At 43.5% G+C, this 15,546-nt stretch overlaps 1 protein-coding gene across 2 annotated transcripts in view; it reads right to left on the bottom strand.

Annotated features, from left to right (window-relative positions):
- PLA2G4A (phospholipase A2 group IVA) overlaps positions 1–15,546 on the bottom strand; it is a 68,088-nt gene that overhangs the window by 7,686 nt on the left and 44,856 nt on the right. For both annotated transcript variants that reach the window (XM_063165436.1, XM_063165437.1), the window contains exons 9-15: positions 13,801–13,937; positions 10,371–10,593; positions 9,041–9,155; positions 6,604–6,741; positions 6,166–6,258; positions 4,725–4,796; positions 2,806–3,057 (exon numbers count right to left, since the gene is read on the bottom strand). In XM_063165436.1, coding sequence (XP_063021506.1) covers positions 2,806–3,057; positions 4,725–4,796; positions 6,166–6,258; positions 6,604–6,741; positions 9,041–9,155; positions 10,371–10,593; positions 13,801–13,937 — 1,030 coding nt within the window. The remainder of the gene's footprint in view (positions 1–2,805; positions 3,058–4,724; positions 4,797–6,165; positions 6,259–6,603; positions 6,742–9,040; positions 9,156–10,370; positions 10,594–13,800; positions 13,938–15,546) is intronic.

Below are 15,546 nucleotides of genomic sequence, written 5' to 3' on the forward strand. Positions count from 1 at the left end.
GGGAGGATGTGGCACTTGGGGACAGGGTTTAGTGGCAGGGCTGGGTTAGTGGTTGGACTTGATGATCTTAAAGGCTTTTTCCAGCTTTAACAACTCTGTGGGTCTGTGTTTAGCAGCCCAGCTCCATGTTTAGCCAGCTCAGTCCTGTCAGCTTCCCAGCAATGGGATTCACAGACAGATATTTGTTAGGAATAAAGAGGGCACATCCTAGAGACCAAATTTGCCACAGATGGCAGCTCCAGTGGGAGGAGGGCAGATCAGAAGGGCACTTGCTACTGACGTCCATCCACTACAACTGTTTCCATAAATACTGAAATAAGGAAGCAGGGATTAGGGGTTATTTTTCCCCATTGTTATGCACTTGGCATTTTCTCAAATTGTTCTAGTGTGTTGTAACATCAAGAAAAGAAACAGAACAACTCAGAGTTCACAATGAAATCACTCCTGATGAAATAAGAAAATGTTTAGCATGATTTCCACAAATAGAATCTGTGGAAAAGCAAAGCCAAGGGTTTTACTTCCAGACCAAGCAGCTGGGATCTCTGCTGCAGGCACTGCACACCCTAAATTCAGTAATGACTGTAAGACTGCCCAAGGTCAGCCACAGTTCATTCTCTGTAGAGAGTCTGGGACAGCTGGAGATGGAAACTATTATTGATATCCTTTTTGATTCACTTATTTCTCCTTTGGAGTGTATGGCAATAAAACTTAAAGCAATACAGACTTCCCTCTGCACTCAAGCTGACAGGTAAACTGCCAGTGCTAGGAATAAATGTGCACAGCTTAAATGCATCCAGTGCCACAGTAATCTAAGGATTTAAATTTTACACCACAGTCTCCTTTCTATCTGAGCCTCTGGGCTTCTCAGCTCTTCCATATATTAGGAAAATTCACAGTCTTAAAATGTGGATACACTCATCACACTACTGAACGATTACATTTTATATTAACTACTGACATTTCAAGGGGTTTTTAACTATTTTTGACTACAATATTGCAACCACTCACAGCTGTCAGATCTGAGTTGTAACTGCAGGTTTATGAATGTGGGCTTTGGCTAACAGCAAAAAACTGCAGTCATGTCAAACTTTTCCCATTTTAACCCACAGAAGTTTCAGGCACTCCAAAGTAATTGTGTCAGAGGTGCAGAGTTCTGTCAAACCAGCATTTTATTTCCATCTAAATCAAATCCCAGGAAGCTGACAGTTGATTCTGAAGACTATCCACGTGTCTTAATTATGCAAAATTCTCATCAACTGTCATTTTTTCCAACCATAAATTTCCTACCCACTTTCCTGCCTCTTTTCCAAGTACTATAAATATTAAGACTACCCAGTTGTAAACACTACTGAGATGACAGAAATATTTAGAAAGTGGAGTCCAGATGGAAATTACTCTTCAAGCCCTGCAAGGGATTTGTTACATTAACAAATACACATTAGAGCACGGCTGCTACTTAAGCTTTTAAATGACATCAGGTATTTACTGTTGCTTAACGAGCAGTTGGGACAATCTCCTTTCTCTGCATAGGAAATGAGGGCTGAGGAGAATGGTGCTGTCACCAGGGATAGTTGGTTGGGCTGTGCTGGGAGGAACAGCCTGGGGGGACACCCCCTTCAGAGAGGTGTAGTGGTTATTTGCTTGATGGATCACAGAATCATGGGTTGCAAAGGACCTTGAAGATCACTCAGGGAAACCCTCTACCATGGGCAGGGACACCTTCCACTATCCCAGGTTGCTCCAAGCCCTCTCCAGCCTGGGCTTGGACACTGCCAGTGCCAGAAAAACACTGAGAAATCTGCCTTTCACTGAGCAGATTGCAGTGAACACTAAAGCAAAGGCTCTAAAAATCCTAACCAAGCACAATAATTCTCCACAGCTACTGTTCCACACACCACATCTCTCACGGAGTGAGGGAAAACTATGAACTTCTTTTGCAAATTCCTATTTTTCTGAAATTCTTATTCTCTATCAGCATTCTTGTTTAAGCCAACATGAAACATGGATGCACCTGCACATCAGGGACCCTGGAATGGGACAGTTTGTCAGGGGGCGTCACACTGGGAAGAACACGGTGGCAGCAAAGTAAGAATCTATCAGTGCCAGGGCAGGGTCAGGCTGGAGCTCAGGGAAAGGTTCTTCCCCAGAGGGTGCTGGCACTGCCCAGGCTCCCCAGGGAATGGGCACAGCCCCAAGGCTGCCAGAGCTCCAGGAGGGTTTGGACAATGCTCCCAGGGATGCACAGGGTGGGATTGTTGGGGTGTCTGGGCAGGGACAGGGGTCAAACTCCATGATCCTGGTGGGACCCTTCCAAAATTCACCGATTCTGTGATCCTACAAGTGAAGAAGTGTGTTACCTTCAGGGGTTTTTCAAAACACAAAGCAGATGAGCTACAAAGGTGATGCAACAGGGAAGACCTGCAGGAGAACAAGGAAAGGTTTAATTTCCACCAGCAGGCTTAGCATCAATAAGAGCCAAGGAACAACCTGGATACCCTTTGGAGAAGGCCAAGACAGTGAGAAAGCAGATGTAACAAAGGGCACCATGCACAAAAGCAGCTTGGCTCCCTTCTGCCAAACCAAGAGCCACTGTCCCTCCAGTGGCTGTCCTACACGCTGTGCCAAGGGACAGGGCAGGGAGCAGACAGAAGTCACCACGTGGTGCCCTTTGAGCCTCCCAGTCCCCTCACAAGCTCCACTGCTGGACAATGCCCACGGAGCTGTTGTGGCCCTCCCGATGTGACATTACCACACCGGGAATGCACTGCCTCTGCCTTCCTAAATAATAGTGTTCTGGGAACTGACCTGCCACTGCTGCCGGCTCCTCCTCCTCCAGGGACTCCTGGGTGAGCAGCTCTGCCAGAGGGGACAGGGGGTAGCAGCTGTTGAGGTTCAGCCCCAGCATGAAGTTGTGCACCTTGCCGGCGCGGCCCTCGCGCGTGTTGAACAGGGCGCTGTCCCCCACCAGGGCCATCAGCATGCGCTGCACCCAGCTCTCCTGGCTGCTCTCCTGCAGCCTCCCCTGGCTCTCCTGCTTGGCCTCGGCGCCCTCCGTGCCTGCACACAAAAATGGAAACACCCAGCAGTGTAACCCCACCATTGCAGTGGCTATAAAACAAAGGAGCTACGAAAATACAAAAGTTCTTTCAATGAGCTGGGGGCTGGATGATGGAGCTTTGAAACAATGATTTCAGAGAAGTGCAGAGAATTCATCCTTTCAACTTCACAGCCCAGTGAAACCTTTCATCTACACCCCAATAGTGTGGATGTGTCCATCAGGAAAATAACTGGGAACGTTAGATGACCAGAGCATGGCTTTCTCTGTAAGCTCAGGGATAGACCTGAGCTGATAAGATCCATACTTGATGTAGACATAAATTCATCTGGATGTGCATTGACAGCCTTCTCCATCTCTCCTGCCTGTTAGAAATCCAGCTTTGCTCAGGAAAGCAGAGTTAATCAGCATAAAGGATAATGCTGTAGCATGGGAATTCTAAAATACCTGAAATTATCATTATAGTAAACTGTAGACTACAATTAATATCTGGCTTTAATTAACTAAAGAATACAATGAAAGATCCAGACTTAGATGTCTACAGTTGGAGATCTCACAGTAAAAATGAGCTGGACTGGCACCACTCTCCATTCATTTACCTGCCAATACTTGAGTTTTTGAGGGTGTTTTGGATAAGAAAATAATTCAGGCTCAAGCTTGATACATTAAATTGAGCTTTTAAACTTGCCTCTTTAAGCCAGGGTTTAAAGGAGCTGAGTTTTACATAAGTAGAGAGAAAACAAGCATCAGAGAAGTCCAACATCTGTCCAATAACATTCTATAGAAGTGAGAACGATTTCCAAGTGTTTACAATCCCAGATTTGTTGGTTGTTCACTATGGCTACAAACTAGGAGAGAAATGTGTTTGGTGCTGGCTGTAGTGTTTAAACAGGAAACCCACAAATAAACACAAAACCTGGTACCACCTACGGTTTTACACATAATGGGAGCTGAAGAAGCAATCACTGAGCTGAGCTAATGACACAATTCCCTGTCTCCCCATACAGGATTGTCTTTTCTTCTGTAGATCCTGAAATCACAAACAGCTGCATTCTCAACTTTGCTCTACTTGCTAGAAATAAAACTCCATTTTGCAGGTGAAAATCACCCCAAAAATATAATCAAATACAGAAAGTTGACTAAGGCACCAGAAATCTCCAGGTGCTTTAGGTTCTTAGAGGTAATTGTCAACAGAATCTTTTCTTCCCACTGCCCAACATTCCTTTTGTGGCTGTGCCTCTTCTGGGCACCTGGATTTGGGCACTGTTACAAACACTGTGCCATGCATGAGGAATTTCCTGTATCAGATGTCATTTGTAAAGGTGCTAGAAGACACTTGTGAATGATGGAAACACACATTAAACCATTCCCAGGTAAATATTTGATCACTAAACCCTTGAAAACAATGAACACTGTTGGTTTAGGGGGCTGGCAGCAATTCCAAGGTGCCTCTGAGCTCAGCAGTTTGCTGGAAACAGACTTCTGAGGAACTCTGGCCCAGCAAACCACATTTTTTGGGATGTATGTGGAATTCCAGACAGCTGAGAGAATCAGGAGACATGAAGAGAAGCCCAGTACCTCCTGGGATCTCCTGTTCTCTATTTTGCTGAGCCACACAAAAGCTGATGGAAAAAGGAAACAATGAAATGAAATCTGAGCATTTCCTTACCTTTTGGATGCTGTGACTCATCTTCACTGTCTGAGCTGTCATTGCTCACAAGGTGCTTTAGCCTAATATTTTCTGTTGAAAGAAATACAAATTCCTTTAAACTGCTGGGGTTTAACTGGCAGAACAGTTAAGAATTTCAAAACGATCTGAGTCATAAAATTCTCAGTCTTTGTAACAGAAAATACATCTGAAGAAGACTGGGTCTGCTGTGGACATTAGAATGTGAGCAGCAGGTATTGGATTCAGCCTGCAACTTTTAGCCTGGAAAAGAACATGCAACCCTAAAGCAGTACCTCCCACTCCCCTCTGCATACCTGACACACTTTATTCACCTTCATTAAAATGTAGATGTTTCGCTTATGTCCTCTCAGTAGCTCCTACTGAAGTAGGAAAATGTTACTATGGTGCCAAGGTGGCACTGGGACATCTCCAGCTCTGCTCCAGACTGTGGTTCAAGTCACATAAATATTTTCACACCTGATCCCACTTCAAAGAGTATTTTTTAAATGATATGTGAAATGAGTCACAGATGACAAATAACATTCTGTGTCTCACTATCTTTCAAAACCAAACTTTTCCATGATCACAGTTATTGACAGGGATCCTCTATGAGGAGGTGTTAACACCCAGGAGCTGTATCAGAAATCGGAACCTGGATTTACCTGGTCTCATTCTCATCCACAAAGAAGAGATTAGCAAGTAGCTGAATTCCATCCATTAGGAGGCAGACAGAGGTTATTATTTAAAAACTACCTCAATCTACATTTGCTCTTCTTGCTCTTCAGAAAGCTCTGGCTGTCTAGGACAATTTATTTATTGGTCAGATCTTCCCCTGTAATGCTGTTTTTTCAGCAGGAAGCAAAAGTATGAAAAGTCTTTTATCGTTAACTACATTCTCAGATAAAACTCAATGAAGTCCATCCAAACCAAGCCACAACTCTTTCTTTACAGTCGCCTTGTCATTTCTCTACCAGGAGCGAAACCAAAACCACTCAATTTGCAAGCAAAGGACCAGATAACCAACAGGCTGTGGTTAGAATGGAGAAATTTAACAACCCAGAGGTGAGAAAATTCAGGTGCATTTTGCTAAACACTTCAATAGCCCAGTGTCAAAAGACTACACGAGTAACTATTAAATACTTGTCAGCTTCTGCTCTCAAAAATCACATAACAACATGAAGAGAAGATTCTATTAACTACCAGAAAAGAGCTGGATAGATTCATGTGACTTTCAGCAGCTCTGAGTGACCAGAAACAAAAATGAAAGAAAGGAAAGAACATTCCCAGTGCTCTTTCCCCACCTCAGCAGCATCCAGCAGTGCCAGCAATTAAAGGTAATTAATTCCACATTCTTAAATGACTGCAAGCAGTGCCATCCTTCCACAGAGGGAGAATCTTGCTAGTAATTGCTCTGCATAGTGGAATTATTTACTAACAGTACCTAATTCTTCTTCCATGGTGGGCCCTTTATTCTGAGAATTGGAGACACCAAGGACTCTGTTAAATAATATTGAAAATGCACTGCCCCAGACACCTGAAATAGAAAAAAATAAACAATGAATGGTGATGGGCAGAAGGAAAATAAACTCCACATATTTTAATAAGCACTATTGAAGCAGTTGGTTGCTCTCTGAACACACCTCTGAGTTTAGAGCAGGCCAAGTCATAAGCTCAGTTGTCCAAATTAGAAAGAAAACCCCACGGAAATTAGAAATAAATCAACAATGCCAATCCATATCTGTGAAAGCTTTCAAATGAATGTCTTCCAACAAACTGAGAGCTCCACTTCCTGTCTCCACACTTTGTGTGACTGCATTTAAAAGTCCATGAACTACTGAAATTGCTTTTCATTTTAAGTCTCTTTCTGTCACATACTCACCCATCAGGAAATGCAAGGGATTTTCAGCATATTTCTTCACCACTGTCCCCATAAAAAACTTGCTTCCAAACAGATCAGGAGACATGAAAGTGCCATACTTGGCCATTCCAATTTCATATGGACTGAACTCCACCCAGTCTGCAAAGTCAGAAACAAAACTGCTCAGTCAGAAATCTCAGGATGGAGGAAAATGATGGAGAAATGAACCAAGAAAATAAATTTTAGTGACATGGGAAGCCAAATAACCATTAGGAATATCAAATCAAGCTCAGTGATGTCTCAGCAGGGAAAGAATCCTCATTTCTCTTATCACAATAAACTTTGGTGAAAAGAATGAAGTTGGAAACCCGAGGTATAAAAGGAGAGATTGCAAATGAGGGAACACTCAGTAACATCTGGTTTTCATCCCCTGCTTCAGCATGGTTCCCTGCCACATGTGGGTCTCAGCTCCAAGCTGCTTTTCCTTCACTGCAATTCCACCAAAAATGGAGAGCAGTGACAGAGGTGGCACAAAACCAATTACTGAATATCCCAAGGGTTGTGAAATATTCTAGCAGAGGCATTTGGATTCTACCCAAACCTAAAGTTTCGTGCAAAAGCCAATATCAAAAGCAAGGCTGAGAGGCAGCTGATAAACTTATCAATTCAAACATTGCCAAAGATCTCCTTAGAAGTCCATTTTATTGAACAGAGAGCTCAAGAAAAATATGGAATAAGATGTTCAAATGCATTTTCTCATCTTAGCAGAAAATATCAAAAGTGATGTGGATTCTATTAATGGAGGCCTTTGAAAATGGATCTTAGCTGACTTGGAAACACTTTTTTTTTTTTTTTAAATACCAGTGGAGTTGCTTCCATCAGAGAATTCAGTTCAAAAAGGGAGCAAATAACAAACAAAACATATCTTCTCTTTTTATCATTTCACCCATTCATCTATTTCACCTTCCCTATTTTTAGCAGGGGTTGATTTGACTGGAAATAAACCAGAAGTAATTCTGAAACAGAAAGGTGAAAGAGACAGCTTGGAAATATCCCCACATGTCATCTACCCTCAGGATATTCCGGCTGACGTGTGGAGCAGAAGGTGAACACTTGTCCCGAAAAGGAAAGATTTCATCATGACTGCTGGGAGTTTCATTTCAGGTAAGTGTAATGCTTATCTGAGCTAAGTCATATACAACATCCTATTTTCCAAATAAGTCACCCACAAATCTTCACATTCACTGGAACAGAAGGTAATTCCATTGAAGTCCCAGTCCAGGAATTTCATATTTCCTTTTAGCTGAATAAACATGAATTGGCAGATATGTGTGCTCAGGGAAACAAAACTTCTGCCGTAGAATCAATGTAAATTAGGAAGTGTAAATATTTCTGTTCAAAATTTACTAGAGCTCTCACATCAGGAAAAGCTAAAAGGGGGAACGAAGCTTAAAATAAGAAGCAATCAAGATCTAGCACCCTCTGTTATGAGAGATGTCAGCCTCAAAAGGCAAACCCCAAGGTCCACTTGCACAGGGAATACCTTTCTATAGAGCAAAGTAAAGCTCCTGATCTTGCTTATAGAAAGACATTATTAACAGAAGATCATTTTGGTTTTAAAACAGTAATCCAGTTACAATATATTGAAAAACAGAGCTTCATCTAAAACCCAAAATACTCCTACTTTCAAACAAAAAGGTATCAGTTTCCTAAGTAGCAAAGTTAAAGACACATTTTCCCATGAAATATTCAGCCTAATTTACAATTCCTCATTTTCATTTCCAACCCAAATTTTGACAGCCACTTCTCCAAATAACTATTTTAGGAAATACAGTGACATTGTATTTTAGGCAAATGACAATGATATTTTAGGAAATACAATGAGGCAAACCACCTGGCACTTCCCTTTCCTGTATATAACTATAGATGTACACATCCTTATCTTAGTGTACATCTCCCACAGCTGGACCCACTCTCAACTGAAGTTACCAGAGGGGATTAAAACCTATGGAATAAATACAAGTGAAAGGGGTTTTTTTTGTGTTACCAACAGCATTTCACTCTGGGCAAGAAGTGAAAAAGAGGCATTATACCTAATTTGTTTGTCCAATTTTAATCACAGAATCATTAGAGTTGGTAAAGACCTCTAAGATCCTCAAGTCTAACTGCTGATGTCACCCTTCTCTGAAAGAAGGTGACTGAGGACATTTTCCTTTTCTTGTTTGATATCCTAATTTAAACACCTTTTCCCCTGCTGAAGTCACCAGGTTTCTCTTTGGCTTGGCACTCCTACCTGAGTATGGCATCACCTATCCCTGAGTAACTTCTTATCACCCTGTCAGATTCCCAGAAGTCAGATGCAATTAGTCTCAGATGCATTAAAAAGAAAAAGGGTTTTTTAACCAGCCACACACCTTCCTCCTTGCCACAAGTGACTCAACACAGATTGGGAACACACCTGCAAACATCAGCTCTGAGACATCTGGCTTGACGTGCAGACAGGTGAAGAGTGGCAGAGCACACTGGGCATTGTTGACCTTCTCTTTCATATTGCTCAGAGTGGTGTCCATCCTCTGCAGGGAAAGAAAGACATTGGTCCCAAACACATCCTGGAAAGGCCTGCTCATATATATACATATATATATAAAGGTAAATATCACATTTTTTTATTTTATATAAAGATCTGGGAGTCTCCTCCTGTCAATGAAATTTGATAAGAAAAGTTTCTCACTGATGCGTCAGGTTCAGATTTAAATTAAACATCTGGGCATTTTTTTCATCCCTTGGTACACAGGGACTTCTAACCAACCTCACACAATCTTTAACACCCCTTCAGCATCAGAATTCTATACATCTGCCACTAAATGCTGTGTTGCCTCTTTTTCAGTGTTTTAAATTGTTTAAAACTCATTATCAGTGTAGGGATAGAAGTGTATAAAACACATCTGCAAATCTACTGACACATTTCAATCTCGCCACAAGACCAAATCCAGCTGCTGCTCACCTGACTCATTTGAACTGGAAGTCTTTGTGCTTGATTCAGCCAATTAGGAATTTTCAATTATAGAATACAACAGTGTGAAGCTCTCCTGTTGTCTTATTTTCAAACAAAACCAAGGGGATCTTTCACGTTGAAATTAGTACTTTTTAAAGCAAATGCTGTTTCTTATTGTCACAGGATGACAACATTTATGAAAAATCCTTTCCTTTGGATTTTTTCTCCTGAGAAGCTGAGAGGCCTCAGGAACAAAATGTAAACAATGGTTATCTGCTGCTGTGGAATGCAACAGGTGGATCTGTGATTGGTCTCATGTGGTTTTTCTAATTAATGGTCAATCACAGTCCAGCTGTCTCAGACTGTCTCAGTCAGTCACAAGCCTTTATCATTCTTTTTCTATTCTTAGCTAGCCTTCTGATTAAATCCTTTCTTCTATTATTTTATTATAGTTTTAATATAATATATATCATAAAATAATAAATCAGCCTTCTGAAACATGGAGTCAGATCCTCATCTGCTCCCTCATCCTGGGACCCCTGTGAACACCATCACACTTATGGCAAAATGTGCACCCTTTATTAGATGTCCCTAAGGTAATTTCAAAGAAATAGTAACAATGGGAATGGTATAAGAGTTTGTCAGCTTTAACAGCATCAAACAGTACTTTTTTAAGCAAATGTTGCTTCTTATAGCAAAATGTCCACCCTTTATTAAATGCAACTAAGGTAATAAAAAAAAAATAGTAACATGGGAATTATATGAGAGTCTGACAGCTTAAATGAGCACTCACATCATGGATCAGTGTTTCCCCTATGAGCATGCCAAAGATGTCAGTGAAGGTGACAGGCTGCCCTGAGCTCTTCTTGTTCCACAGAGCTTCAATGTAGCGCTTGACCTTCTGCGGGGTGAGCAGCAGCAGCGGGTTGTGGCTCACCGAGTGCATCAGCTCCTCATTGATCTCCTTTGGGCCCTTGGCTGGGAAGTCAGGGTGGGAAAACAGAGTTGACATATACCTGCAAGGGCAAACAGGCTGTGTGAGCATCAAACCTGCTGCAGTGTCAGCTGCCTAGAAGCTACACGAAGCTCATACATGAGCTGATACAGGTACTGATTAAATCAGGTTAATTAACTCTCCATTTATACAGGAAAATTTAGTCTCCTTTTTCTCAAAGCACAGAAAGCTGAGCAATATGTTCTAAATATAAGCACAGGATCAAACACTCAACATGCATTTTCCATAATGTGTATGAAGCAAATGATTAAAGAGTCCTCACTTTTCTCTTTAAGGGATAGCAGACAGAACATGCTAAGCTGAAAGAAGCTCCTCAGCATAACTGTGTGGCAGACTGGAGGTGCTACAAGGACACATGCAGCTCTCTCCCTGTAAGAGTTACCTCTCTGCCCTCCAGTTCATTATCACTACTGAAAAATTCCTAAAATATCTCAGTGTATCACAGAATACCACAATGGTTTGGATTGAAAGGGACCTTAAAGCCCATCCAGTCCCACAACATGCCTTGGGCAGGGACACCTTCCACTGTCCCAGGGTGCTCCCAGCCCTGTCCAGCTTGGCCTTGGACACTTCCAGGGATCCAGGGGCAGCCACAGCTTCTCTGAGTACCCTTTGCCAGGTCCTGCCCAGGGAACAATTCCTTCCCAATATCCCATCTAAACCTACTCTCTGGCAGTGGGAAGCCATTCCCTGTGTCCTATCCCTCCATCCATTGGAAATTGTCTCTCTCCATGTTCCCTGTCAGTTCCTTCAGGCACTGCAAGGCCCCAGTGGGGTCACCCCAAAGCTGCTCCAGGCTGCACAATCCCAGCTCTCCCAGCCTTCCCTGCCAGCAGAGCTGCTCCATCCCTCTGCCCATCCTGGTGCCTGCCCTGGGCTCTCTGCAGCAGCTCCAGCTCCTCCCTGTGCTGGGGCAGCTCTGCAGGTGGGGTCTCACCATGCTCAGGGGCACAGGGTCACGATCCCCATCCCTCCCCTGCTACCCAGGCTGGGGCTCAGCCCAGGGCAGGGGGTTCTGGCCTGAATATGGCCCCAGTTCCCAGGATATGTTGCTTCCATAATCAACAGAAGCACAGTAACTACAACCTGCACAGAGAGCTGGCTGGCTGTGAGGATGAGGTAAATCATGAGTTTGTCACTAAGAAACAAGCTTAGCTTTACTGCAAACAAAGCTCAGACACACGTGCAGGCAGCCCTGGCTTCCACTTGGTTGCATTAGGTCACACCAAGACAGGCCCTTCTAATCTGTGAGAGGCTCATTTACTATTATTTACCCAATGACCTGGCCCAGGTACACATGCCTTACACTCCTGGCACAGCTCTGAGACACACACAGGGTCAGCCTGGCCCTGAGGTCATGCCCAGCCATCTGTGTGACAGCACAGCCAGCCCTGTCCCACGTAGGCTGCCAGGGCTCCATGTGAGCTCCTGGGTGCAGGGAAAGGGAGATGAAGCTGGAGGAGTCAGCACAAGGTTGAAGCAAGATGGCAGGAAAGCATTGCTCCAAGGTTAGGCATGCAGCTGAGGGGACAAGTAAAAACCTGCCTGTCCCACCAGTAAAAAAAAGAAAAGAGAATTATTCCCAAAAGACAGACTGCATGGAAAAGAAAGAAAAGGAAGGGAGTGCCAAAGTGTCAATTTATTTATTCATCAAGCAAGGAAAGACTGAAGGATGACATCAGAGAGCAAAGACAAATTTGTGCAAACACAACTGTCTCCAATCTGTTTCTGACTGGAGCAGTTCAGATAAACTAATATAAATGATAATCTCACTATTTTAACTCAGATTTTATAGGTTTACATTAGATCACCTACGCATTCACCCCTGGGTTTTTCCCAAAAAGGACCTCACAGCCAGCAAAGTGACGTTTGTCCTGAGCAGGGACTGCAAACCCTCCCCTAGAAACACAGGTCATGTTTTAACACCACATTCCAGTGCTCTTCATCCACCTTCTGCTTCTCACAGCTGTGACACAGGTCCATCCATCTGTCTCAATGGACAGTGATAAATCTTTCCCCACCACCAGAGACAGAAAACACAGTTTCCCACCTTTTATAGTCCAACCTAAAGGAGAAATTTACTCTAGTTCACAGACACTTCTGGCATTTCAAAACCTCCTGGCATTCTGAAAGCTTCCCTCTAGTCTGGGAGAGGGGGAAGCAATCTTCACACAATGAAAAATAATTGATAAAAAAAAAACCATACATGGAATAGAACTGATAATCATCTCCTTCAAGAGTTAACTCTGAGGTTAGAGTGAGGAATTAAAAGTCATGTGCTTCCTTAGAGCTAAACCAGGTGATAAAGTTCATCCCAGGCAGATTCCCTGCTTGTTCATACTACAACAAGTCTTTTTCTCTCAAAGAATTGAGACAATTGTATAATCCCATCCCTGAGTCTGAAAGGACCCTCAGGTCTCTGCCCCAGCCTCCTGGTGCTCAGTCAAGTTCAGCTTTCTCACGAGCACCGAGTCAGCCTGAGGATGGCTCAACACATTCCCCTGCTTGGCCACTCTCAGTGCAGCAATTCCCCCAAGAGTTCATCCAATTACTCCTTGTCCTTTCCCTAAGGATCTCCAAAAATAATTTGTGTTCTTCACATCTACTCATCAGGAACTGAAGATAACAATAAGATTTCCCTTTTCGACGCCTGTGCCTGCTTCTCAAGGTTAAATGAACTATTTTAAAACCTGGTGCACTGTCTAAATTAAACAGTGCCAGTGGGTAATCCACAGAGGGATGCCCTGCATGGTGGCCCCAGTCATCCCCAGTCAATCCACCAGGATTTTACACTGGCTGTAAAATGAAGCAGAACATCTTTCAGTGACTTTGAGGAGCTCTAAAAGCCCTCCTGAAGCATACAACAGATTTTGTGTTGATTGAGTCATCAGCTTCAAATCACAAGGGATTTTTTTTTTTTGGTTTTTCATTTTTCATAAGGAAAATGAAACAACACACATTAGGTGTTGATATAGAAATATGGGTGCATATGTGTGGCACCTCTTTCCATCCACTCCTGCTCTCAAAGCTCCTGGGAAAGCACCTGGAGTTGTCCTTGCGCTTTGGGGCATCCAAAACACCTCCCCCAGCAGACCTGGATGTGTAAAATGTGCTGTGAATTATAACCATAGAAATAAGCCAGCTCTGGTGACAATTCCTTCAGAACCTGCAGCAGGGAAGGTGAGGATAAGCAAGAGGAAGGCCTTACCAGGTGGATCCGGAGAGCCCAGCAATGTAGGTGGCACAGTCCAGGACTCCTGACTCATAAAGTGCTTTCATGACTCCAGCAAAGCCCACCATGGCCCGGAACCCCCCTCCCGAGCCCAGCACGGCGATCACCGGCACCTGCAGGGAGGAGACAACACCAGCACCACATCAGGGACCAGGGACACGCCCTGGGAGCGCCCAGCCCAGCCCCTGGACACCCCAACAAGGATTAGAATTTACTGATTTTATGCTACAGATCACCACTTGTAGCATAAAATAAATCTGTCCTTCTTATCCATGATGTGAAATAGAGGAGATATTAAATTTAGTTATTAAGTGAACTTTTCACTTACAAAACCACTGGGAATTTTAAAGGAATCTAAACACCAGCTTTAATCCAATTTGTATCATTGTGACAGAGCCAAAGGCAGTAACATTTACTAATGAGAAACAGAACAGAGACAAATAATATTTTGACTGGGAGTTTATAAACAAGTTTTATAACAAAAACATCCACTATTACTACAAAGCATGAAGACAGTCTCAGTTTTACCACCACTTTGCAAAAACTATCAGAGAGATAATGGGAATTCATGGGGATCTGGACAACTCCTCAGCCATCAAGAGAGGAGTGAGCAGAACCATGTTTATTATGGCACCAGGTTAAAATTGCATCCACAGGGGTTCATTTTACACTTTTCTCCTTCTTACTGCCCAGCCCTGACATCTAGGCTGTTCCCCTCAACTGCACAGCTTCCCCAGGTAGACAAAATAAAATAAAAATTCATTTGCTCCCACCATCATGTGTTTTGGCCTAAGTAACAGCCCAGAAATTTTGGCCCAGTTTCCAAAATCCAGGAGGATTTTCCACTGTTCAGGGGTGACAAAGGAACCACCTCTTGATTGTTACTGAGCACAAAAAGAATTACACAGCTGTGCAGAAAGCCCCTATCTGATCAAACTGCTAATCTGTCAAAAATCTCCCTGAAAGGCAATTCCAGGTGCCAATGGACAGGATCAGTGACAGGAAAAGGATCCATGTGATGACAGAGTCCTGTTCTTTCTGCAGACTCCATGCTCCAAGCCATGAAACTCCCTTGAGGACTGACTGTCCCAAGGAAATGCCCATGAACAATGACCAAGGCACTCAAGATGTTTCTTGAGGCTTCCACTCCCCAAAACTGCTTATTCTTGATGCAGTGAGATGATTCTGTTCCCTCCTTCATAAGTGCTCAGCTTTAGTAATAGAAACCACAGGTATTCATGGTGCAGCTCCAGAGATAGGGATCTATCCCAAAAATGACACAGCCCAGGGAAGGATTTGGGATATGTTTTGTTAAGCCAACACCCCAATAACGGAGCAGCTGCTTTGAAGGAAGATCCATGTCAGCAATCCCTCCTTTAATCACCTGGGGAGGCTTTGAAAGCTCCTCAGGAACACTGCCCACTCAACCTGAGCAGACACATCCCAACAGGACTGAGATGTCACCTGCAGGTGCAAGCCTGGAGAAGGCATGTGAGAACACTCCCAGAGCTCCACTGCTGCACCCATCAGTGCACTGGCACTGGGAAAATGGGAGAGTCCCTCAGGAGGCAGAGGAATCCACCATGGAGATGGGCTGGGAATGCCCAGGAGAGTCACCAACATCCTGACTGCAAATGCTTCCTGATCCACAGGCACTCTGGGCATCCCAGGCTCCTGTGCTAGGAAGGGTGGGTACAGCAAGGGGAAGGTGGATTATGGAAT

The sequence above is a fragment of the Melospiza melodia genome, chromosome 11 (genome assembly GCF_035770615.1).
Source record: "Melospiza melodia melodia isolate bMelMel2 chromosome 11, bMelMel2.pri, whole genome shotgun sequence".
Classification (NCBI taxonomy): Eukaryota; Metazoa; Chordata; class Aves; order Passeriformes; family Passerellidae; genus Melospiza; species Melospiza melodia.